The sequence below is a fragment of the Ammospiza nelsoni genome, chromosome 3 (assembly GCF_027579445.1).
Source record: "Ammospiza nelsoni isolate bAmmNel1 chromosome 3, bAmmNel1.pri, whole genome shotgun sequence".
NCBI classification, from domain to species: Eukaryota; Metazoa; Chordata; class Aves; order Passeriformes; family Passerellidae; genus Ammospiza; species Ammospiza nelsoni.
The window spans coordinates 50,328,336-50,352,053 of record NC_080635.1 but is presented as its reverse complement, the minus strand read 5'-3'; the positions used below and the strand labels follow the sequence as shown (position 1 = coordinate 50,352,053).

The following is a 23,718-nucleotide window of genomic DNA, read 5'->3' as shown; positions in this document are numbered from 1 at the left end:
TGGGAGTGGAGTTCACTTTTTTAATCTAAGTCTAGTGCTTCAGCACTTGCCTTTTAACATGAAGAATGAATTTTCACTGTTCTAAGAAAAAACATTTGTGAGCTTTCACTTGGTGCTACTAAGGTAATTGCATGACCTGTGAATGGAATTTCAGTGCATTTCACATTTCTCTTGTTGAAAGGTAAAGACCATCGCTGGCAGTACAGGGGGGAAAATTGTGTAGACATTATGCTGGTATAAAATGTTTAGCTATCTTTTGAATTCAGCTACTCATTCTGACTCCCTGCTCTCCAGCAATGAAGCACTTTTTAAGGACACCATGCAGAGATGAAGTGGATTTATAGAGCTTGAAGTTATCCCTGCAGTTCAGATAAAATCAGGCATACATTTTACTAGGCAAAAAAAAGGCCACCAACCAACATGGAATCCAGTAGTTGTACTGTTAGTACAGTGTCCATTTAATTTCTTGGTTAGGAATTAAATCTCTTCCCTATCAGGAACAGTCAGCATTACTGTAACAGTGGGCAGCTATGTAAGAGTAAAGCTTTCCTGCAGTTGCTGGTGCTTTAAAAGCAGAGCTGTCCCTGAGCTTTGGCTCAGCTACAGAGGTACAGCAGCAGCATTAAGCCTTGAGTCCTGTGTCACTTCTTGTTTTCTAAAGCTGGCTTGTCAGAAGATGCTTTTGTTCAGAAGATCCTGCAGGTCCCTTCTGTGCTGTTCAGAGCTATACCTGCTGAGTTGAAGCATTTCTGTACAAGTTCCCGGGTGCACCTCTCATTCAGTGCAGCTGGTTACTGGTACTGCAATGAAACTAAATTGCTCCAGTTTTGCTGCTGCTTGAGAGACCCTGTCTCTTCCTGGCTTTCCAGTAGAGCTGTGTGCTCCCATTCTGTTGACACTTCCCCTTCTTTAGTGAGGTGTTGGAGGAGTAGGTGAGAAGTACTTCTTTCTTTTTCCTTTAAGGCAAGCATTGTACAGTTTTTCTAAATATCCATTAAATCGTTTTACCCTTTCTCTCCTCAAGCTTAAAAACTTCCTAGTCCCCTGCAGCTGTACGGTGTTACTTACTGCTGTGTGTGTTACCAGTAGTGCTACTGTGTTTGGTGCTAGAGAATGGATCCGCGTGACACGGATAACAGTAACCAGCAACGCCGCTGTGGCAACTCCGGTACCAACGACAGCAACACCGACTGCGCAGACGAGGGAAGATCATCTCCAAGCACTGACTGCATAGCTGGAGGAAAAGGATGTATCTTCTCCTAGAAGCACTTTTAGCACTGCTAACTTTCTTGAAGTTTTCAAATTCTCTTGAGGAAAACAGTAGAAATCTTACAAAGATGAAGGAAGAGCAAGCGTGGATTTTCCAAGTCAGGTTCTGAAGTCGGTGTAGTCAGGTGTTACTGGGCAGTTGTTGCATTGAGGATACTTTGTGTATTTGTTTTAGGAGTGTGAATGAAGTAGTTAGGAGTTTGCTGCATCGAAGACCTAAACCATCTCAGTGTAGCTCCTTACTGTTAATTCAGTGAGTTTGCAGGCTCTGGTACATTTGTTCTGTTGGTGCGTGCTGTGTAGGCAGAGGCAGAAGCTCCCTTTCCCGTGAGTGCAGTGCCTTGGTCAGTCAGTGCGAGCTGGCCGCCGTGCGCTGTGGCCCGCCCGCATTCCCGGGAGCGCTCCCTGGGGAGAGGGGCAGGTCCGGCCAGCGCGGCGTTCAAACCGCTCCTCCCGACACCCCCCGCGACGGGCCTGCCCCGCCGCTCATTGGCTCTGCCGCGTCTCTGCCGGCTTCCTATTGGCGGGGCTGCGGCGGTGCCCGCCCCCGGCCGCCGGTGGCGCTGCGGGCGCGGGCGGCTTCGCTCTGGGCGCTGCGGTGGGTGCGGCCCCCGCCCGCCATGGCGCTGCTGCTGCTGCAGCTCCTCCGGCGGCTGCTGCGCTACCTCGGTTGGCCGCAGCACCAGGTGAGACCCCGCGGCGGCTGCCTGCGCCCGGAGAGCCGCTCGGGCGGGGCGTCCCGCCTGCGGCCGCTTGGCTGGGCGGAGGGAGGGAGGGAGGGAGGGAAGGTCGGCTCCGCGGGCGGTGGGGCGGCTTCAGCGCCCTCCTTGCCCGCAGCCGGGTTTGTCGGAGCACGCTGCCTGCACATGGGGGCACTGCCCTGACACAGGCGGTCAGGTGGCGCCTGTGCTGAACGTCAGAAAGTCAGTGGTGTTGGTTGCTTGTGCTCTGCTGTTTCAGATAAAAGGCTCCGTAGCCCTTCCCCAGTAGCAGCCAATGCCGTGCGCTCAGAGAGCGGAGCGGCGCGGCGGGCAGGCTGAGGAGGCGCTGGTGCCGAGCGTGGGGCCATGGGCAGCTCCTCCGGGGCTGTCAGCAGTGGGGCACTGCTGCAGCTTGTGCTGCTGAGACAGTCCTAGCGTTGTTTGTGGGAGAACAGCGACTATCTCCAGGAGTGCTGGTTTGGCTGAGCTGCCCTCGTTACTTTCTGGTTCCGTTGTTGGAAGCTGTTGGTTTTTTTGACAGGCCGCGTTTTTTGAAACTCACGTGTTTGGCAGCAGTATCAGTCGCACTCTCGGAACATGCCTTCCTTCAGCAGTCTCATCAGGAGGGCATTTCCAGCAGTTATATGCTGTCATAAGGAAGTATCAGGCCAAGGTACGTTACATTTATTTCACTGCTTTGCTAATTGTTCTTTCCCAAGACTTACACAGCTGCATGTAGATAATGGAATGATCATTTTTGTCAGTATCTCAAGATATTGGCCTTTGTGCCTCTTAAAAATATTCTGTATTTTGGCAGTGTTTCAGACACTGTCATAGTAGCATAGGCTTCTTTGGACTTTCAGCTTGAGAAGAGCATTGAAAGGTTAACCAAACTGCATTATATTTAATTACCTGTAACATGGAATAATGAAATAACTTTAATTAAAGTGAGATTAAGAACTGAGTGCTTTGATTTTGCTTCTCAGGTTCAAAGGTTTTCTGCTTTTTAGGTCACATCTGTTTACCAAAAAAAGGAATATGGATCTACTCGAAGTGTTGTCCGTAGAATTGGGACAATTCTTTCCTTGGAGCCCTACCCCAGACCTTATTTTCAAGTAAGAAATTTATTGTCATGTGTATACTTCACCTGTTTGTATTTTCTTGTTTCTTAATTTGATCATAGGTTTCCTCTTCTTTTTACCTTGTGTGATTGTGTGGTGCATCCCTTATACTCACTGTTTTCAACTTCATTATAGCACTGTTTAGAAATTCCTTTTTGCTGAGCCAGAACCTTCAATATGTGCTGAATCCAGCTTCCCTTCATACTTTTTTTTGGCATTCTTTGTTTTTAGTTTGTTCAAGACCCAAGTCCAATGGGTTATGGTGAACAAAGTGCAGCTCCAGCTCCTGTGGCTCCATCTCTTGCTGACGTCCTGTGGGTGGCAAATGATGAAGGACAAGCATGTACTAGACTTAGGTAAGTAAAAGTGTAAAAAGGAATAAAAGAAATAACTTTTGCATTTTCTGTGGTGCATGATTATGTCTTTAAGTTTGTTTTCCGTTATTCCTAGCCTTTTCTTGGAAGCATTTTGGGCTTTTGGGTTTGGGGGGGAAGTGAAGGCACTTCCTCCTTACCTGAAGATTATGCCTATGTAAAGTATTCTTTTCTGAAAGTTTTCTGAAATTGAGTCTCCTCTTTTCTCTTTATAGTAGCATGTCAGGTGCATTACTGGTACTTTAAATGATATTCACTTGCAAGTTATTTTGTGTGGGAGGCAGCTGGTTGTTGTAGTATACTGTAAGATTATTCCTATCTTTGTCTTTCTAGTTCACAGCCTGTTTGATAAACTTTATAAATGGGGAAACAAGAAAAAATATTTAAATGTCTCGCTTTGGTTTTTACAGTGCCGCGTGTAAGCCCTGATGGTTGCTTTGATGAAAAAACAAACATAATAATTTTAAAATTATTTTCAATATAGTTTATATAAATGTCTCTAGCTTTTATAGAGGGCTGAAGGAAAATATTTTTACAAATGATGAAATATTTCAGGTGGTTTGAAATGACAAATTGTCCTAGAATTTGCAGACACAAATAATATACAAGTTTTGTCTCTTTTTTTTTTTTTCCCTGCTGGAGAAGAAATAGAAAGTTGTCTTGCTGATCCTCTAAAGATGTGTTCAAAATCAGAGGATGAGTTAGAGCCAGAAGCAAGATTAAAATGTGCACATTTGTCTTGTCTTGTACTATATCTGTATAGGACAATGTAATTCTGCTTCATATTGGCATTTGTTTTGTCTGTGACCTTTGTGGTACTTGCCAGTAATGAAAATACAAGAAATTGATGAATTCAAATGACACTTTTCCTTGGAGAAGTTGGATACAGTGTGTTTCATCTTATGTTTCCTGAGGCATAATTGTTAAATTATAAAGGTTTGTTTGTGACAGCTGTAAAATAGCAGAAGAACAACAACATTGTTGAAACAACAAAAAATCCTGGCCAGTTTTGTCCTGCTCGTGCAGGCCAGATTCATAGAACTGTGACAGTTCATTCTTTTGTTGTTTCCATTCTTTGTTCTTCCTCCTCCTCTGGCTCTGTGGGATGTTTTTCAAGAGCAACTATTCTAACTGATATCTTTTCCTTCTCAAGCAGTGTTTATAGCAAGGGGGTTTTGGCAAATCAGAAAACAGTGCTTCAGGTCTGATTTGAAGTAAAAGGATGTTTAAAATAAGGGAAAAAGTCTGGGCTTTTTTCCCATCAAAGCTTAGTGCATCTTAAATGAATCAGGTAAATTTAATTTCTTTAAACATTTCATAATGAAATTCTGGTAGTTTGATATTATTCTTATAATTTAAGTTTATATTTGCAGGCACAGACTTGAAACAGTTATTTAAATTTAAACCTGAGACAGCACAATTTTCTAATGCTGTCTTTGGTTATAGTAGCTTACAGAAGGTGAGATTCTTGTTCTGTGAGTCTGTATTAAACCTTATTATTTTCAAGTACATTTTCTCATAGATTGTAACTACTTTGCTGCTGGCAGTGTTCATCTTAGAGTTTGATAAATGACTAAAATTTCTGAAGCCTAATTAAGACTTCATTATTCTTTGCCTCTCCTGCCTTTCATGCGGCAGGAAGGGAGAGACACCTTACGGTGTCAGTCTAATAATAATTGAATAATGACAATCTTACTGTATGACTTTATGATGTTTAATTATCCGAGTGAATTATCTGACTAATTCTTTTGATGACTTTGCAAGGATCTTCATTGTGCTTGAGCAAAGGGAGACTTGAAACATTTAAGAAGTTATGAGTAGTTAAAAGTGTAATTTCCTTTCACGTCTTGCTGAGTGACAATAACTTGCTTGAACAGCCCAAGTAGTTTTGAGGTTTCCATTGTTGGCTGAGCCTTTTGAATCTGTCCTGTTTTTGCTTTGTAGGGCTGAATTGAGGAGAAAAGAGAAAAGTATGGCTCCTCCTGATCCATATCCAAGTCTGGATTCAATACAGCGCATTCCAAAAAACAGTGCCCAAAAAGTCAGTGTTGATCAAGCAGCACTCCAGAAAATTTCTGCCCTTGAAGATGAGCTGACCTTTCTTCGTGCTCAGATTGCTGCTGTTGTTTCAGTGCAGACCTTGGGAAGCGTTCCCTCACGTAAGCCCTTCCAATCTGAAGCAAACCAATGTTCCTTTTTTTTTGCTTTAGAGCTTGCTATGTCTTATATTTGTAGAGAATATCTTTAACTTCTCTAACTGAAGATACACCAACTAAATTTACTGAATATAATATTTTGTTTTTCTTTTTGCTCTTTGGTGCACTTTGTCTTGTCTATTTGCCAAGTTCAAAAGCAATTGATCCTAAGTACTCTTCATACTAATTTCCTTGTTGGTGAAGGAGCTTAGTAACATCGCTATCTAGAGGCCACTAATAACTGTTTTAAAAAGTTACAGACTTTGTCCCTTTGGGATTTTGCACTGTTTCTAACAAATTATTAAACTAATGTGTAGAGGAAGAATTCTAAGTCAGTCTGGTTGGGGCTTTAACAAAAACAAATGCTACAGACAGATGTATCCTGGGTAGTTGGTCTCTAATATGCACCTCTGTCTTGTGACCTCTTTTTTTTCCTGGTAAGTTTTGAGTCTCAATTGTCTTACTTGCAGACCAATTCCACTGTGGTTGCTGAAATACTTGGACTGGTGTGAGGTACTTGGTACTTTTGTGTGGCATTGTGAGGCACTTCTGTGATTCAGCTGTTGTGTTGGGTCTTCTCTGTCTCTTCTCCATTGCGCTCAGTATTGTCACCTGTTTTGCATGTTTTGTGATTATCTTTTGCTTCATGTAGGTTATTGTGACTTCTAAACCATTGATCACCATATGTAGCAGCAGATTTTGCTGATTTATCTAGTGCCTAGATTGAAGACACAAGAAGTGAACATCAGAGCAGCACTTCAGATTCATTACTTCATGTATTCCAAATTTGTGGGTTTTAAGTAATGTTCTTTGTTTAAGTTTAGTTCTTCTTTGTTGTAATGTGTGAGGTTTATAAAAGAAAGACTGCTTTCAGAGGGCAGTCTTATCTTGACATAAAACTGATTAATCTTAGATGCTAATATATGTTGTTGTTTTTCTTCTCTAACTGTATGCAGAAGCCTTTAAAACACTCAGCACTCCAGGTGAATTTTACCCACTGCCAGCCATGACTTCTACGCCATTGTCCGTCTCTCACCATCACTTGGTAATTCCCTCGCCGCCTCCTCTTCCTTCTGGTGCACCACGTGCTGTTGATGCTAGTAATTCTGCACTGGAACTTATCAAACAACGCCGAGCTGCAAGAAACAGTGATTCAGCTGCAGCTAACAGCTCTGATCACCAGAGGACAAAGAGCTTTCCCAGTATGATGGATGTTTTGAAAGACCTAAACAAAGTTCAGTTGCGAGCTGTTGAGAGGTAGGTTGGGTTGGATGTGCATCTCAGCAAGCCAAGGCTATCTAAGCATCATCAGCACTTCAGTAGCACCAGAGAGCACCAGTCATTTAAAGGGCAGCTACTGCTGACAAACTCAAGTTGGCAGCTTCTGAGTTCACATTGTGAAATGTAAGATACTCGTGACATGGCTTTTAGATGCATTTAAAACATGCTGACTGATGCAGCATTTTAAACTGCTGTGCTGCTTCAGTATGCAAATCTCAGGTTGGTGTGGGGAGGTGAGAGGTCGCTCACAGGATTGCATGTACAGGCACAGGAAACGGATCTGAAAAAATAACCCTTCTGGATTCACTCTGAAAGGCCAAATGCTCAGGGAAACTTTAGAAAACTACTGCTAGCATACTCAAAATATCCTGGTTCAAGCTTTGAAGTGTTTACAAAAACATGTATCATTTATTGAAAATTTTTCATAAATTTGTATTTCAGTGGTGCAGTTGAATAGTATGGTATTGGATAGGATTATAAATATTTTTAGTGGACAGCTGTTTTGATGGTAAGTGCAGTGGACTTGTAAAAAAAATTGAAGTCTTTAGTTTTACTAAAGACTTCAATACCTCTTCTGGTGTCTGCTATGCTAGGTATAATAGAGATTACACCTTCAGGATTCTTTTCTGAACTTGGACTGAAAAAGTAAGAAAAACTGAGCCTATAATGAATATTTGAAGCTCTCAATGTGGGAAGAATGTCACTTGGCAAAACTTATTGTGTTCTCACGTCAGCATTTTCTTAACTGTGAGCTTTATCCCTGAAAATGACTAGGAAAAAACTTGGGCAAATAATTTGCATGGAAATCCAAAGCATCTCTTTATGCTTTTGATGACATTCTCATAGTAAATAACACAAATATAAAATGCACTTAGGTAAACCTGTGTGTTTCCTGTGTATATGTTTTTTTTTGTCTATAGTTCCATGTATGAAGAAAATGAGATGTTCAGGTTGACAGTTTTAACATCTTGAGCATGGGCATAATTAGCAGGAAGTGGTAGCTCGTACATTCAAAATACTTTCTGGATTTAGGCATCTATACATGTTCTGAAGCAGAGCTTAACTGAGTAATGAATAATTTATATTTTCGGGAGGAGTAATAATCAAAATTGTTGCAATTTTTCTGACAGTAGTTTAATGTGTGCACTGCAAAGGGAAGTCCTCTGTTCTCAGAAATTGAGAGCCTGAAGATCCCATTTTCTACCACCCAAACACTGTCTTACACATTGTGCAAGTGCTGTGAGGGCTTGTTTTTGTACGGCCCATGAACACAGTCCTCTCAGGTTTTGTGTTAAGCAGCGATTACTGTAACTGCCAGACTTAGAACTTGGTGTTGTCAGTGTGCATTTTTAGGTACAAATCATCAGCCTGGAAGTTGCACTTCACAAGCAGAACTCTGAACACTTCTAGGTTTTTCCACCCGCCACCCTCCCAAGATTTCTCAATGGTTAGAAAGACTTATGATTTATTGTCTTGGACTAGTCACTAGCTTCCACATTTATGGTAAGTTTTGGGGTGTAGGTGCCATTTTGATTTCTGAATTTAAATGAACTTAAAATGAATAAAATTTAAATTAAATTATGTTCACAGTGATTATGAAATACCTTAGTGGGACATTCCCATTAAAATACTTAAATGTAACTTATAAATTACTTTGTTTAAAACCTGCAATTTTGCCTTTTTTTGGCTGTTATTTGCAATACTTTAACATTTTGTGTTGATTTTTTGCCAGCTTTCTTCATGGAACAGCAACAAGTTGTGTTTTCAGGCTAAGAATGTGGCTGACAAGTTGTTGGGTGTAATTGTATCAGTTGTATTTGATTAATTGCTTTAACGCTACAGCAGCATTACTTGTGTAATCAGGGATTTATAGAATAGGGTGTTTACAGAAGTTGTGCCTCTAGATTTTGGATTAGTCAGCACAGGATTAGGGTCAGGAGACAATAACTTTTTTGTTGTCCTTCATAGGTCTCCTGGAGGTACTCCTCTTTCTAGACCCAAAAAGATGCAAAGTTCAGATTGGGATCCGGTTGCTGTACTAACTCACGCTCTAAAGCAGAAATTTGCACATAAAAATGATGATGAAGATGATTCCTTGGACAAAGAAAATAATTCTTTTGATAGCTCTCCATTTTCTAGTCCTGAGGTGCCAGTGGTATGTTTTTGTATAAGAATTTGTGCTTGTATTCTTGAACTGACTGCTGTTTTCATGGATACTTGCAGAGTTTTCACAAGCCTAGAACTTTTCCACAATTTTTTTAGCCATCAGCCTAGGTAGTTACTTTCTTTAAAGTATAATCAAAGCAGAAAATCTCAAAATAATTTGGTGGATTTAGACTGGTAAATGCACTTCTAGATGTGCAGAGAAAAAAACAACTTAGAAGACTGATTTTAAAAATTCATGTCATAGTTGAGTGAACTATGGACCGTAGCTTGATGGTGCCTGGCAGGTATCCATGCATAGAAACTGTGTGCTTAAACAGTTATTGACTAGTTTTTCAAATAAGGATATTAGGAAGGTCCAGAAAGGTCTCACTTATACACCCTAACTGCTCAGAAATGGAAATAAATACATAGTCTGTAATATTTTCCTTTGAGTGTAGTTTCCATACAGTTTGCATGTTTATCCAAAATGAAATTTGATTTTGTTGTAAAACCCACAAAGAATACAGATTTTCCTAGGAACAAAGAAGTGGTAGACAGAGCCATTGGACTCAGGTGGTTCTGAGCACTGATTTCTGCATATCAGCCTGTGCCAGCTACCTGGGCTTGTACAGTCCAGCAGTGCTGTTTTGTTGGGTTTTAGGCATTTCCACAAACCTCAGAACTCTCAGATGAGATGGATAGAAATAGGTGGCACTAATTTAAATCATGTCTCTCTGCTTAGCAATTCTGTCTTTTTATTGTGAGAGAAAATATTCGGGCTGTGGCATTTGATACCCTAATGGAGGGAAATAGTAATGGAGAACATACAGTGGAAATCCAAATATTCGTAGATATTCTTTGGAAGCTGCTCTTACATGTGGCTAGCTGTGTGGCTGAAAACTTGAGGAAAACTAATGTGTGTGTTCCTCTTTCTAGCTGTAATGATTTGATTTGATTTTTTTTTTTATTTCAGCTGCCACAAGGATTTTCCAGGCTAAATGTAGCATATATTTTACAGATTGCAGTGTGTCAACAGTACCTGGTGCAGTCTTAATAAATTTCTTGGACTTTTTTCCCCAAAGGAGAAATTAAAATGTCCTAAAAATAACCATGCTGGTATTTTTGATGCTGCAGACTATTGCACTGCATAGCTGACATACCTGATTCTAGATACAAAAATCAAAACTAGCTCCTGGAACAGCTTGTATATGGAATAGCTTTTGTTCCAGGATGTGACAGCTGGATTATGAAGTCCTGGAAGAGAGACTGCTTAAGGCCAGCATGTTTAGGAGTAGATACAAAAAGATGGAATTTTTCTGGTTAAAGCAGAATAATCTTATGACTTTGTAACAAAGTTTCTGTTAGCTGTTGAGTGTTTTGAAGAATAAATGTACTTAAACCAATTGCACAGACTTACTATTTTATTCTTTCTATGTTGAGAGAAGTGCAACCACTCCTCCAAAATGTTTTTCTTGTAAACATCTTCTAATTCAGTTTCTTGGGTATAATTTTAACTTCGTCTCCACTCTTTAGGTTGGGCGCTGCAGTCTGAAGCCAGATGCAAAACCCAGCCTTACAAGAACTGATGGATTTAAGCAGGTACCAGCATGGAAAGCGAGAGCTCAGATATAGTGGAGGCTTCCAAGGAATGTTCAGTGTGTATAAGTGGTGGGTCTACTTTGAAACTGCTGTAAGGTGCTGTAACGTGTTGTTCCAGATCATGTCTTTCCTATGCTGTTGAAGTTTGAGTGTTGCAGGGTTTTGTAAAATTACCTCTTCCTCCTCTTTGGTTTCTCAGTAGCCCAACTTGTGGATGTGGTGCTTTTACAAGAAGCACAAAACTGAGAGAAGGCTTCTATTGCTATGGAGCAGTGTCTTTGGAACCTGGGGAATCCAAGCAAGCAGTATGTGTGTGGGGGAAAACAAAGATTTATTGCTGTGGGAGCTGAGTGCTCTGTTTGCACTCCAGTGTAAATAACAAAGAAGTGTAAACTTTTTGTGTGTTATGACTACTGTATATAATGGTAATGCTTTTTCATGAGAGTGGGATAGTTGCCTTGGTTTTCTTTGGAGTTTACTGATGCAACTCCTTAGTCCATGTGCAAACAGTTTTCTAATTTATTTTGGGTCAGGAGATAAACTTTCATACTTGTGAAACTTTGTGCTGTGAGGAAACAGCAGGTCGTCTATTAAATGCCTGTAATATGAGGGAGTTGCAGTCTGAGGTAAAAAAGACCTTGCAGAGAGATCTGCTTGCATACAGTCTAAATTCCATATGTAATTAAATATTAATTTCTATCTTGGCATGTACATGTGAACTCAGTTTTGTTTATGAGAGCTTATAAAATAAAATTCTCTTTATTGTAGATGTGTGTAATAGTGGACTTTTGTGCTGCAGACTCTTTTGTATCTTAAGAACTGATCATATTAGACGAGTTCTTAAATTGAGTTCTTAAATCTTAAATTAAAGAACAATTTGTATTTTTTCCTGCCAGAGTAGGAATGACTTAGTAAAGCCACTTATTTACAAATTTATTTATGAGCTGCTGTCACCTGATCTTTTGTCTAACAATCCTGATGTATAAAACCCAAGTCCTGTCAGACTGTTGAATGTGTCCCTTATATCCTGTGTGTCTTCTATTTCCATGCTCACTTATATGGAGAAGACTGACATCTGCATCCCCTTTTACTGCTGAGTCTTATTTGCACAGTTGTAAGAAATAAGTGTGCAATACCATACTTGCATTTCGGTTTAAAAAAAATTATCTTTTGAGTAAAACTGGAGCTTAATTGATTTGATATATTATGCTTCTAAAATTAAATCCTCTAGGCATTTAACTCTTCTGGATTTAGTAATTATTGGACTTTATCATATTCTCCCATTCCTTGATTGGTCCATAACAGTTTGGCCTTCACTTTCATCCAATGCTTCACTTTCTTCCAGTGCTTCTTCCAAAATAAGCATTTGCTCCTTTCTCTACCTAAACTTGATAATTGCTATGAAATCTGTACAGAATATCCAGCTCAGCCCTATGCTGATAATTTTACCCTCTTCTGTCAAAGCTCCTCATTGTCTTTTGTCTGCTCTCTGCTGTACAAGAGCAGCAGGCAGTGACAGGTGAAGGAAGTCTGTGCAGTGTCTGCTGAAGAGGACATGCAGGCAGGTGAGTCCCAGTGAGCATAAGAGCTGTGAATTGGCTCCCTCTTGCTCAGTATCTGCAGTGCAGAGAGTGCAAGCAATCTGGTCTGTATCAGCGTTCCTAGATCCAGGCAGTGTCAGAGGTTGTGGCCCTGCTGTTGTGACTGACAAGCAGGATGGAGTTCCTTCTTTGAGAGACTGAATTGTGTGCAGAGCCATACGGTAGTTACATCAGTTGCTTTATGTGACCAACAGTTTCTTCTCTTCCTGAAGAACAATTAGTTTGGACTCCTTTTGCAGTTTTTCTGTTCTCCCCAGAGTTCATCATTTAACTACAAGTTAGGCCAACAGGAGCAGTTTGCGGTGAGAATTTTGACTTTGGAAGTGTCTTTTCATTTTAGAAGGGACTTCTGAGAAATTTCTCAGTACCTCTTAACACAAATCTAGTGTCAGAAGTATCAGCAAATTTTAGTGAGCTTGTGGTTGTTGGATACTGTGTGATTTTTTTGTCATTTTGATGTGAATTGTGCAGTGATATAGTTTATAGCTGATGCACTTCCTTAGGGAAAAGAATAAGTAGTGGACCGTGTGATTTCCCCCCCCCCCACCTACATATGTTACAAGAACAGGTTCTTTATTTTATGTAGTTCCAGATGTAAAGAAGTCTGTGGGTTGTATCTGGTCACATCTGACAGTTTTTAATACCAAGAAGTTGGAAAGCTTAGTAAAAGTTAGTAATGAAAAGTTCTATCACTCGTTGCAGAGATTTTTGTCCCTTTTCAGAGCTGATGGAAATGTGGCTTTGTCATCTTATTTTCTTTGACTAAAACTTCTGTATCAACAACTGGGAACCATTCCTGCTTCCTGTGCCCACCTAGAATCCATTCCATGTTTTTCCTACAAATGCCCTTGTTTACATAAAGTCCCTGACTGAATTGCTCAGTCACAATGCAACTCAAGAGTTCTGCTATTGATCTGGGAAAGGAGGAGGAGGAGGCTCAGGAACACGAGTGCTCTATTGGTCTGCTGGCACAATCTTGTGAAAGGTTGTGCCTACTTATCACTGAAGAAGTCGGAAAAGCTTACTCTCCTACCACTCCCAGTGAATTTTTGGGCAGGATGTCTTCCTTCAGGAGGTGCTGAGGTGGTTGCTGGAATGAAAGTCGGTTTTGTTTTTCTACTTGAAAGACTTAAAAAGTGTGTATATGGTATCCAATTTTCCAGGTAAAAAATTGAAATGAGTAAATGTTTCACATATTTTGAGTAAAAGGGCTAGAAGGAAAAGTAGACCTTTAAATGCAGTCCTTTAAAAACATTAGGAGATCCTAAAAGATTTGCATTCTCTATCAGCGAGCTTCCCGTTACAAGGAGAATAATAATACAATTACCTGACAATTATTGTCAAAATACCACTGCTGACATATTCCTATAATATACCAAACCTATCCAAATACTCACTACTTTGTGAGGGACAATTAATATATAATTTGACATGTATTAATCATTATATTAATATATATTTAATTGATCAATATTATCTCTGTACATGGAGGTACAGAGTTTTTGGATGAACATAGAGCAGAGAGTATCCAACAGTGTTAACTGACCTCAGTCAATTCTTCTTGTTAGCAATTAATGACCTTGTTCTTTAGTTCCACCTGAATAGTAAAATTATATATAGGGTTCTTGCAAAAGCCAAAATGACAAAGGAAACCTACTAGACAAATTAGCCTTGAGTCACTGATCAGATACTTTGGGGAAAGGAAGTTCTGCAGGCAAGACTATTGAGCCAACTAAAAAAGAGATATGATCAAATGAAATGCAATTGAAGAAAAATCAAAATCAGGAGTTTTAGTGGCTACAAGAAAGTGATCTGGGAAAAAACCAGGTGCAATGCAAAGGATCAAAAGATGCCAAAACTAACCTGACAGATGTTGCAAAAGCAGGGGAAAAATCAAGGAGAAGGACACAACTTTGAGGGGAAGATATGAGGGACCTGGCATGGATACTTAAAAAAAAAAATAAAAATCAATCTTTGCCAAACTGAAAGCCATCAAAAGGCAGGGCATGCCATCAAGTGCAGGGACATGGACCAAAGCTTGCCAAAATTGATCCATTAAAATCCCAGAAAGAGAATAAAAGGACTTCCAAGCATGATGTCCCAGTGTTAAGGAAGGGCAGCTGCGAAATGTTATTCCTCCTTTTTCTTAAATTTATTTGCTGGTGGTTCTAGGTACCTGGGAGATATTTATCATCCCGATTCCTCTGCCAGGTTCTCAGACCCCTATGTTGTTTAGCAATACATTTTTCATCATGATGCTGACTTCAGCTACATTTGTATTACCTTCCAGGTTTATCTGAATATTTTATTAATTGTGTACTGTATTTTAGGGCATTGTTGCACATTTGTGTGAAATTGAGTAGTTTACAGTGAGGAAGGTGCCCTGCTGTGCCTGTTGTGTGCAAACAAAGAAGGACTGCTGCGTCATGGGATGGTTGGAGACATCTTGGGCACAGTAATCCCTGCGCACTAGTGGTTTCAGTTCTCAGAGAAGTAAGAAGGTGAGTCAACAGTTCTGCTATCCTGGACTTCTGCAAGACAGACTTTGGCTTGTCTAGGAGACTGAGTGAATCTCCTGGGGGGCAGTCCCAGAAGGCAGAGGAGTCCAGGAAAGATGGACATTCCTCAAGAAGAAAATGCTACTGGCAGAGTAGGAGGTGATTTCTGTGGAGGTGGGCAAGACCTGTCTGGCTGGATGGAGAGCTTTGGCCTATGACCTTTGGAAGAAGGGGCAGGCAACTCAGGAGGACTACAAGAATTTTGTGAGGTAACTCCAGGAGAAAATTACAATAGTCAAAGCCCAACTAAAACTTAGTCTGACTGCTGCAGTAAAAAAATGTTTCTCTAAATACATTAGTAATGACAGGGAGGCCATGAAGAAGCTTCATCCTTTTCTGGGTATGGGGAGAAACATAGTGACACAGGACCTGGAAAGAGGCCGAGGTACTAAATGTCTTCCTTCTCTCATCCTTTAATAGCTAGACCACTTGTTCCCTGGGTACCCAGCTCCCCAAGCTGGAAGACAGTGACAGAGAGTGGAATGAAGCCCCCATAATCCAAGGGGAAACAGCCAGTGAGTTGATGCCACACTTGGCCACTCACAAGTTTGTGGGGCCAGATGGGATCCACTCAAGGGTACTGAGGGAGCTCGTGGAAAAGCTCACAGAGTCACTTTCCATCATTTGTCATCAATCTTGGCTAACTGGGGACTTTTAGTAAAGCCTTTGACCGTTTCCCACAGCATTCTCCTGGAGAAACTGGCCTGTCATGCCTTGTACAGATGCACTGTGAAAACCTGTTTGGACAGCTGGGCCAAGAGAGTGTTGGTGTATGGAGTTACATCCAGCTGCAAGCTGGTCACTAGTGGGATTTCCCAGGTATCAGTTTGTTGTCATCATATTTCAAAGGCTCCCATATCTTCTTGGTGATTTGTCATCGGCATCTCCTCACAGCACTGACTCCCTCTTCTTCTCAGTACAGACAACAAACTTCAGCCCTCTTCACAGCCCAACTGATAAACTCCAACTCTCTCCTCACCCAGCTTACCCACTCTTGTAGCACACATCTCTTTATAGGAAACAGCTGTGGCCTGTTCCTAATATTTGGTGATTAGTACAGCTGCAACTCTTCAGGGGTGAAACTACCTTCTGCACTATTCTCTTACATTCTATCCCTCCACATCACTTCTGTCTTTATCTCAGTGTGGGGATTGCTGTTTGTAGATGTTTCAGTGGTTTAGAGCAATGTACATCATTCTCCATAGTTATGCCTTGAAACACTTTGTTTAGGAACTCAGTCTTGAATTGTGGTGCTAGTTTTCACAATATCTAAAACTGTATTGTGAGTAGAGGCTAAAGATGACAGCTGTCCTCCTACTTCAGAGAATTTTGGCACATGTCAGTATTATTTGGCTGGATTATTTACAAATTTTGATTATAATAATCAAAAGGCCCTTCTTTGGATATTCATTATTTTCCCCAATAATCCTGTCATCAGGACCTCTCCTTCTGCAGTGGAAATTTGGATAATTTTTTTTTGCACACTGGAAGAACAACAGCACGGTGCTTTTGTTCCAGCTGTGTTTCTAGACCTCCTTACATTTTAATTTCTGCTTACATTTTCATCCAGCCTGGAAAGCTAAAGTAGGCCTTAAATCACATTATTTATGTATCTTAGGAAGAGTGTTCAGACTTTCATTGTTTTTGGGATGGATGTATTCTGACCTTTGTTTAAGGCTAATTTTAGGCATTTGATTTCAATGGGACACAGAAGAAAAAGCAGCAGTCTAAATTCTCTCTTTAGGTAACAGAGACATGGCAGTAAAGTCTGCAGGGGTGGAGTTGGCACTGATTGCTTCAAACTTCTGATCAGCTAAAAATGTCTTAGATTAAAATACATTTGAATATCTTTTAAAATAATTGATACAAATAGTTTTTACATTTTGCAGATGAACTGCATGGGTTTAACCACAAGAGAGCAGTATCACACCAGGTCTATGTTGCAAGTCTTTAACTAAAAGAAATTCTGCTTTGTCAGCATAAAGTCTCACAACAAAATTTTAATCCCTTTATCTTTTTATTTTTATAGTGATATACACTAAATTGTCGGGGTAGATTATTCTGTGTTATTAGCATTATGATGAACTGTATTTATGTGCACTTGGATTAGTAAAAAGTCAACACCTGGCTCATTTATTCCCTTCACAAAATAAAACTGCCACTTCATTTTCTGGGAGAACAGGCTGAAAATTTTATTTGGTGAGTTAGAGAAGAGCTTGAGCTGGTAGTAATTTTTTTAATGAAAAAATATTCTCTTTATCCCATGTAAAATGGCCATTGGACATTTCTCTTTGTGGTCCACTACACACATAACTTCTAGCTTATACAAGTGAAAATATGCTGCTTTTTACTGATTAAAAGTCAAAGTGACAATAGGGCATAGAGATTCACTTTTTTTTTCTTTCAGATGAAACACTATACTGCTCTTCTGTAAACATATGCATTCTTTGCTTCTCCTATGTGCACAGTGACCAGTTGAACCAGTTTAGGTGTATCCATAAAGCTGGGTATGGGAATGTTTGCAGAGCTGGGCAAATTTTAACCTTTAGTAGTGTCAATCTTTAAAGTGTCCACTTCATTCTTCCCGTCTGTGCTTTCTCTTTGGTAGCCAACATTTTGTTTAGTTGGAAAAGTTAAACCAGATTGATTGTTCCCACTTCTCTGTTTCACTTTATAGTTCTCATGCCATAACACAGCAGCTGTGTTTGCTGGGAGGCAGGTGCCACTGAGCAACAGCTGCTGGCATAAAGGAGCAGTAGGAAGAAATTTAAAGTAAGCTTAGTTTTAGGTGTTTTTCCCTGTGTTATTCTTGCCTTATGGCTGTTTGATGCATTGTTACCTTACAGTTTACAGCTGTATTTGTCCTGGTTTTTTATAATGGGAACTGTAGGAATAACTGAAATATCAGAGGTTGTGTGTTCTACTGCTGAAGTGAGGGGTTTCTGTCCTTTGGAATATATTAGGTGTTTTTAATGTGTATTCTGTTGTTTCTTACTCAATTTTGTCTGCCTGGTATTTTTGCCGTCATTTTCAAGCAGGTGTTTTTGCTTGACTTGCATACCATGTTTGACTGTCATTTACTGGGGCAGGCTTGATAAGCCAGGCTGTTTTTAAACTCTTTCTTTGCTTGTATGGAAGTGTTTCTGAAGAGAGGACAAACTCAATGTTCTTGGTGTTAATTTATTAAGTGTGGAGTTCCTTACCAGCATGTACAGTGGGAAAATAATATCCAGCTCAGTATTTTGTGATAGTAAAAACAGGTAGTTTGAAGATGTGCTTTGGTTTGACTCAGGTGAGATGTGAGCTTTATCAACACCTCCTGTTCCTGTCTGCTCATTTGACCACTCCAGTATTTTTCATCCATTTGTGTTTGCTTCTTCTGTCTGTTTCTCTCATATGCACTGTCTGCATGTGCAAGAATTATATTAAGGCTTTACTAGTTACATTTCTGGGGAGTCTGCTTTTTCAGGACTTCTAGCAAATCCCCAGCCCATTTATTATTTTTCAGTAGTGGCATAGCCTTTTCTTGCAGGTTTGAAGAGTATACTTTGTATTTTGTATATCAGAACAATGCAGCTGCTAGTGAGACTTATACCAAATAAGTATAACCTAGCTTGTCACTGAACTAATTTTTGATGTTAAATTAGGTTTTTTAGTTCACAGATAAAAGAATATATTGAAGAAACATTGACATAAGGTGAGCAAAATAAACAGAATTTGTGAGCTCCTGCTTCGTGCCTTGTGAGCTCTCGGAGCTGTTGCTAGGAGAAGAGCTTGGTAACAGTGCTCTGAGCTGGTAGTTGCCTGGGGAACCCAGAGACACTTGTGCTCTTTCTACACATCTGTACCAAATCACAGTGCTTTTCTTCCATGTACCCCCTTTTTCCTCTTCTCTAGCATAATAAAAATTGTGGGGGATCTTGACCACAGGACCAAGTCCTTTGTCATCCTTCAGCATACAGGTGTCACAGTCAAGACTTAGAAGCTTTTGTGAAAATGGTACTTGGCCAGATCTTGACTGAGCATGATAGTGGTGAATAGCTGACCCAATACAGGTTGAGGATGGTGAATATCACACCTGGTAATGGGCCCTGGTGCTTTTATTTGGAAGTTGTTGCTGTTCCATTGCTTTAATATGAGTAAAAGTCTCACTTAGAAATTGCATAGATTTTAGGAAAAGTGAAATGTATTTACTTAGGAAAAAGCCCAGGATCACTAATTACCAGTGAAGTAAATATTTGATGGAGGAATAAGTTAAACTCTGCTTACTAGAACAAAAAAACTTAGAACTGCAGATGGCTAAGCAATTTAAATCTGCAAATTCTAAAGAAGCTGGCTGTCAGACATATCTGGCCCTTTATATTTACTTTGAATGAATTTTACAGTAATACAGAAGTTCAGAAAATTGTGTCATCTAAGTTTTCTTTTTAAGAAAAGTGGGGTAAGACACATGACTATAGGTCGATTGGCATGTATCAATTCTAGGCAAAAATACCCTGTACAATGGTATCCTTTTGCACAGTTGGAAATATGGGATTTATCTCTTGTGACTTTATTGTAAAATAGATGTTTTAAATCATCTTTAACAAAAGTAGCTGCAATAGAACACTGTAAATTAAAATACAACATTTTTATTACCCACAAAAGTAGATGTTAAATGGATGTAGAACTGATTAGCTGCCAGATAATAGTAATCACTGAAAGGAAGTACTTCTACTAAAGATTACAGAGAATGGTACTGGACTGATGCTGTTTCATATTTTTAGTAATGAAATAAATTATAAAATTTGTGGATAATTAGAACCAGATATTACATAGAGAGAAATAATGAAGATGTGAATGATGGCAAAAAGCCACAATGATAATGCCATAGCAGGTTAGGTCTTAAGAAGGAAAGTACATTCTAGTACAGTCAGTTAAAAACTATAAAGCTGTTTCATTCACACTGTATTATTTCAGAAACAGAAAATCTGTTTGCAGTGACTTGATTTGTCAGTGAATGCATGAAGATTAAAAAAAGTGCTAAAAGCATCTTTCTGTGTCAGAGAGAAATTGTAATACTAGGCTTTTGTAGGAAGTGAGAACTAAAATAATTTAAATGAGAGTGCATTTCAATAATGGGCATGACATCCACAGTGGGAAGTGGTGACTCTTTATTTATTCTCTGTAGTAGAGCCCAGTGCTGGTTTGACAGTGACCCAACTACAGAGTGAAACAATTATCCCTTTTTGACAATGGTGCCTTCCTTCCTCATATGTTTATTTTCTAGTGTATTTATCATAGGTTGTCTCAGAAAGAGCACAGCTCTTACTATATTCGTTTTACCTCTCAAAAGTCCTCTTAGTTTCACAGAGTAGCTCGTGCTACTCTTGAAGGTGCAAAGTCTTTGCCGATATTCAGATATTTAAGAAGACTTCATTCCATCATGAATCTCAGTAAAATTGAAGCTTGTAGATGTGCCATGCCAGCTGAAAAATGACATCTGCATTATTATGTAAGATGTCTCTGAGAGCAATGTAACACCCACAGGCAAAACTTCAAGCTGTCAAGTAACTCAAGTGATGATGTAAGCTCTCCCTTTAAATTAATGATACTGAAGTATCAGAAAGAAAGAACTGTGGTTGAATTGGTGAAGGAATAAACTCAAAAGGAAAAAAAACAAAACAAAACAGGACCCTAAACTCCTAGCAACACATACAGATTTTTTTAAAGGTACCGGAGGTCATCAATTCACTTTTTCCACAAAACCATAGAAGTTGTGCTCCTTTATCATTGAAGTAAAAGCTGTCCTTTCACATGTTGCTCTCTTCAGGATCTATGATGATTTGTTTCTTGACCTCTAACATGGCTCTTACTAAATTATTTCTATTATAACAATTTGTCATGGGAGCAGCATGGTGTTCCTTGAGTGGTTCCTGATCCATAACTAGAGCACTCAAAAGTGTAACCACAGTAAAAATAAATAAACTACACCTCTATTTAGCATTTCTCATACAGCATGACTGTTGAGTTGCCATAATCAAAATGCCAGATAATTTTGTTGGTGGTTTGTATTTCAAAGCCTGTCAACATAAAGGCCTAAGTAGAGGAACTGTTCAGAAAAAAATGGGGGCTATTTGTCACACAGGATTATATTGTGACATGTTTAGGTCTTGGGCAGGTGGAGGATTTGGTAAAAGGCAGCTGAAGTCCAGACTTTTCCTATGCTTCATCCTAAGAAAACATTAATAGTAATATTATTGTCTATTCTTTCTTAAAACTGGAAAACTGAAATACTCTTTAAAAAAAGAGAAAATATTTCATACTACCGTAAAATATGCTTAATAAAAAGTGGGATGGGAATTGAAGCAGGTCTGAGCCTCAAGAAGCTGTTTGTCTTGAAATCAAAAAGACAGGCTTTATTACAATAAAACCTTCACAGTTTTATCTAGGGAGAATATAGGAATTATCAAGGAAGACAGAAAATAAAAAAGGGATTGTGACCTTGCACACAAGTCTTTGCTTCCACTCAACTCAATACCTTTCTGAGTTGCAGCAAAGTCTCTTAGGCCCCTCTCCTGTCTGGCTGACTGTGAAGGCTCGCAAGAATTTTATTTACTTGATGCATTCTCTGAGTGAGCTGTGAGCTTCTTGCTCTGGCTCTCTTGCATGAGGTATCCTGCAGTTTCTGATCTTTCTATCTTCCAGCTAAATCCAGAGTATCTCAGAGAAGAAAGAATACCCTGCTTCTCTTGAGAGGGAGGGGGAAATCACATTGCTCTTTAAAAGTATGTAACTTACGAATTGCAATTATGTTTGGAATCATAATAGATACCACCATTTCCCAAATCAAATTATTTTTTGTGTTGCTTGTGATTAGTTGGTGTTTTGAAGAAGCTGACCATAATTAGATATGGACGAGAGGGGATGAGGGCAAGAAGGTAAAAATTAAGCTTGATAACCAGTTTTAGTTGTCTCCAGACAGGGCATGGATAGACCAAGCACAGAGGATTTGTGAGGATAAAGTGCAAAAGGAAATCAACTGCACAGCTTCTTATCCAAGTTTTTTTACTTTGATTCACGAATCCCATCAGGTAACAAAATTTCTGTTTTATCTTTGTAACTACAATGGAGTTAAATGAAGGAAGTGTATTTGCTCTGTTAAAACTTTAGTACACACTTTTATGTACCTAAAGCCAATGTGCCAATGTCACTTAGCCATTTTGAGTAGCTGATGTTCCCATCCCAAATCTTATTTATGTTTCTTGTATCTGCCTTTATATAGGCAGTCTTCAGGCAGTGGCATTGTTGAGGAAGATTTCCTTTTCATGTGGGAACTGGGGCACTTACCATGTACATCTGTGTGCATATTAATTTAGCCCTAGCACTGAATAAAAGACTTCAAAGCACCAAAGTGCAAGGGGCCACTCCTTAATGGTCCATGCAGAAATGGTGGAGCTGGTGGCAGTAACTTTCCTGATGCACTGAGGGAAATAAATGTGCTGCATAAATGTTGTACCACAAAGGGCAATGGTGATGCCTCAAACTACTTGTCATCTACATGAACCATCATCCCAGCAAAACAGTACATTTTTTTAAACAAAGTAATTCCACTCATGTTTTGGTCTCTCAGCTAAGGATACTAATGTATCTATTTTTTCTCCTCCTTCTAGAAGTTGACTTGAAATATCACAAAGCATGGCAGATACAAACAAGTGATCTTTGGGACAATAGTTTCTCAATCCGCCCTTGAATCTACCGTATGTTCAGTACTTCCTATTTTCTTTGCATTTTGGTTGTCAAATGTGGACTAGCCCCTGAGAATATCTGCAGGTGTTGGTAGGTCTAGTTACAGAAACGAGGCTGGGCATCAAATACATGTGTAAGTGTAGCACCAGGTTTTTGTTTTTGGTAGCTATATTTCTTTCATAAATATGCTTATATGTGAGCTGAGCTCATAGGAATCCTCTACACATACAAATGGAAAATCTGGATTTGGAATGTAACAGCTGCTGAGTAGCATGAGTAGGTCAGGAAAGCATCATTTTAAACTAATGGTGGATTTAAGTATTAAAGTGTATTTTCTTCAGGATTACAGTTTTAGTAATATTTATTTGTAACCAGGAATTCCCTTTTTGTTTCATATAAATGTTCAATCTTTTAAGCTTTTCTATGTGGTTAAAGGTTAATATATTCTTATGGCAGCAACTTCCATATGTATTGCTGCACTTTGTTTACCTATGTTTTGATTTGGGGAATTCAGAAGCTCTCAGTCTGCCCAAATGTTCTGATTTTTTAATAGGTGATACTAATGAAGCTACAGTATTTTTTCCTCTCTCTCTCCCTCCTGGAGGCTTTTCGTGATTCAAATTGCTTTTTGCCACCCTTTGCACTTCCCACTCTTGTACTTGCACTTTCTAGAGTGGGATGATTGGTATAAAAATTGAATTTATCTTTAGGTGGTAGGAGTGCTGGAAATAATAGGACAACTCCTCTGTTTGTATGAATTCTAATACTCCATTTTAGTTACAACTTCTTAAGACACCCAGATCCCCTTCCTAATCTAGTAGTACAATATATTTAGAGCTCTGTAGGGTAGAGGATTCAAATCTTCTCTCTAAATTATATTACTATAAAATCTGGCATGAAATCGATCTGCTGCTGCAATACTGCCTTGTGTCTTAGGTCTGCATGGCCAAGGTAGCTTTTAGGAAGTGCTGCTGCTGGTAGCAAAATCCAATTGTCACGGATTAATGTGTTGCACGGTGTTCAACTCTGCCTAAGAGCCAAACTAGCCCAGGATGCAGTGAAATGATCCACTGGTTTTACTGGTAGAGCAACTTCAGACTCTTCTCTAACCTGTGATTCATTTGCTGTCAGTTCCTGAACAGCTGT

At 39.5% G+C, this 23,718-nt stretch overlaps 1 protein-coding gene across 2 annotated transcripts; it reads left to right on the top strand.

The window, feature by feature from the left end:
• The first annotated feature begins 1,877 nt into the window (after positions 1 to 1,877).
• Positions 1,878 to 11,396, top strand: MTFR2 (mitochondrial fission regulator 2). 2 transcript variants are annotated; one of them, XM_059468356.1, is made up of 8 exons: positions 1,878 to 1,955; positions 2,512 to 2,643; positions 2,981 to 3,085; positions 3,323 to 3,447; positions 5,410 to 5,624; positions 6,617 to 6,917; positions 8,910 to 9,096; positions 10,620 to 11,396. In XM_059468356.1, exons 1-8 carry the CDS (start codon positions 1,890 to 1,892, stop codon positions 10,716 to 10,718), a joined length of 1,230 nt encoding a protein of 409 aa, XP_059324339.1. In that variant the 5' UTR covers positions 1,878 to 1,889; the 3' UTR covers positions 10,719 to 11,396. The 2 variants fall into 2 exon arrangements, with proteins under 2 accessions (XP_059324339.1, XP_059324340.1); XM_059468357.1 differs by lacking the exon at positions 10,620 to 11,396 and adding an exon at positions 8,352 to 8,444 and having other exon boundaries at positions 8,910 to 9,032.
• Positions 11,397 to 23,718: the final 12,322 nt, after the last annotated feature.